This window comes from Muscardinus avellanarius (genome assembly GCF_963383645.1).
Source record: "Muscardinus avellanarius genome assembly, chromosome: 1".
Taxonomy (NCBI): domain Eukaryota; kingdom Metazoa; phylum Chordata; class Mammalia; order Rodentia; family Gliridae; genus Muscardinus; species Muscardinus avellanarius.
In genome coordinates, this window is record NC_137786.1 from 180,217,254 (window position 1) to 180,218,731 (window position 1,478).

Below are 1,478 nucleotides of genomic sequence, written 5' to 3' on the forward strand. Positions count from 1 at the left end.
ATTTGCAAGCCCCTGCCTTAGCTTCCCAATAGCTAGGATTCCAGCATGCACCTCTGCACTTGGTTTTACTTTCACAACCATCCTCCAATAGAGGAAACTAAAGAACAGACAGCTTGGGTGATACACAGCAAATTACATTTTTGTTCCTAACTGACCTCTTTCCCCCAAAAAACATAGCTAAAACAAACAAACAAAAATCTACAGGACTTTATGCCCACTCCTTCCTCTCTTTATGGTAACTTAATCCTGCTGAAAACAGTTAACAGTTTACACACTCAAACTTCTTCACGATACGTTGGCGGATCTGCTTGGTCTTGATGCTGTAGACAATGGGGTTCATGAGGGGTGGTACCAGCAGGTACACATATGACATTAGAAGGTGGACAATTCGGGGCAGATGTTCACCAAAGCGATGCACCAGAGACAAACCGATCATGGGAATGTAGAAGAGCAGCACAGCACAGATGTGGGAGATGCAGGTGTTGAGGGCCCGAAGGCGCTCCTGGTGGGAGGCAATGCTCAGCACAGTGCGAAGGATGAGGGTGTATGAGAGGAGGATGAGCAGGGAGTCCACACCCACTGTGCAGGCGACCACGAAGAGCCCATAGATGTGATTGACAATGATGCTGGAGCAGGCCAGCTTCATGATCTCCAGGTGCAGACAATAGGCGTGGGCCAGCACATGGGAGCGGCAGTACTGGAAGCGCTTGAGGAGGAATGGCAGGGGGAGGATGAGGAGGGCGCTCCTCAGCAGGGAGCCCAGCCCCATCTTGACAATCCGCGCAGGTGTCAGGATGGTGGAATAACGCAGGGGGTTGCAAATGGCTATGTAGCGGTCGATGGACATGGACAGCAGAACTGACGACTCCACAAGAGACAAAGTGTGGATGAAGAAGAGCTGAGTGAAACATGCGGGGATGCCAATCTCTCTGGCATCAAACCAAAAGATGCCCAGCACGGTGGGCAGTGTGGAAAAGCAGAGGCCCAAGTCTGTGAGAGCCAGCATGGCCAGAAAATAGTACATGGGTTCGTGGAGGGTGGCATCAGTGCGGATGACATGGAGGATGGTAAGGTTCCCCAAGATAACTGTCAAGTAGATGGAGCAGAAGGGAATAGAGATCCAGCCGTGAAACTCTTCCAGACCTTGAAAGCCCGTCAGGAAGAAAGTGGCTTTTTGGAGGCTGCTGTTATAAGGAGTGGCCATGGCTCTATGATCTCAGATTCACCAACCTGTGATATAGAATGAAGTTCCAGAACAGTGACAGGGTGAATTCTCAGTCACTTATCCAGGACTCCTGAGTCATAAGGGGTCTGGAGATGACATGGAAGAGAACTGGGGTTCCTAATCTATTAGCTTTTCCAATAGGATCTGGCAGATTGCTACTGCCCAGGGATGCCACAAGATTTAGCCTCATGGTGGTATGTCCACTAATGTTGGCCTCTCGGATGCTTACTGAGGCTATCTCAGATAGTACTTC

The 1,478-nt window shown here is 50.0% G+C and overlaps 1 protein-coding gene across 1 annotated transcript; it reads right to left on the bottom strand.

The window, feature by feature from the left end:
• Positions 1-259: 259 nt before the first annotated feature.
• Positions 260-1,204, bottom strand: OR51G1 (olfactory receptor family 51 subfamily G member 1; the record flags this gene model as incomplete). The annotated part of the gene is made up of 1 exon (XM_080702380.1): positions 260-1,204. The coding sequence occupies one exon, from the start codon at positions 1,202-1,204 to the stop codon at positions 260-262; it is 945 nt and encodes a 314-aa protein (XP_080558506.1).
• Positions 1,205-1,478: the final 274 nt, after the last annotated feature.